At 28.5% G+C, this 372-nt stretch overlaps 1 protein-coding gene across 1 annotated transcript in view; it reads left to right on the top strand.

The window, feature by feature from the left end:
- Positions 1-372, top strand: part of LOC107637989 (ferritin, chloroplastic-like) — a 4,676-nt gene that overhangs the window by 3,278 nt on the left and 1,026 nt on the right. The window contains exon 4 of the mRNA XM_016341198.1: positions 172-259. Within this exon, the coding sequence (XP_016196684.1) occupies positions 172-259 (88 nt within the window). The remainder of the gene's footprint in view (positions 1-171; positions 260-372) is intronic.

The following is a 372-nucleotide window of genomic DNA, read 5'->3' as shown; positions in this document are numbered from 1 at the left end:
AGACAAAAAGACAAAAAAAATAGTGGATAGATATTACATTAAAAATAACGCATACAAATAAGAAATCAAAGAATAAATACTCCTCATCGGAAAATAAATTAAGACATTTCTAATAAGGTTCTCTTGCATTTAAGATGCATTTACTTATATGATTTTGAATAAATTTCTTAGAACGTTCGTGGAGGAAGAGTCGTTCTTCACACCATCAAGGATGTTCCCTCAGAATTTGATGATGAGGAAAAGGGGGATGCATTACATGGTGAGTTTGATGCTCAAAATTATCCGCTATTTTTGAATTCCTTATTTTATTTATTTGGTTAAAGTGCTCTACTTTCTAGATTTATATTAGTTTTAATTATTCTTTTAATCTTT

Source organism: Arachis ipaensis, chromosome B04 (genome assembly GCF_000816755.2).
Source record: "Arachis ipaensis cultivar K30076 chromosome B04, Araip1.1, whole genome shotgun sequence".
NCBI lineage: Eukaryota > Viridiplantae > Streptophyta > Magnoliopsida > Fabales > Fabaceae > Arachis > Arachis ipaensis.
The sequence above is the reverse complement of the archived record's forward strand: the minus strand, read 5'-3'. Positions and strand labels throughout refer to the sequence as shown.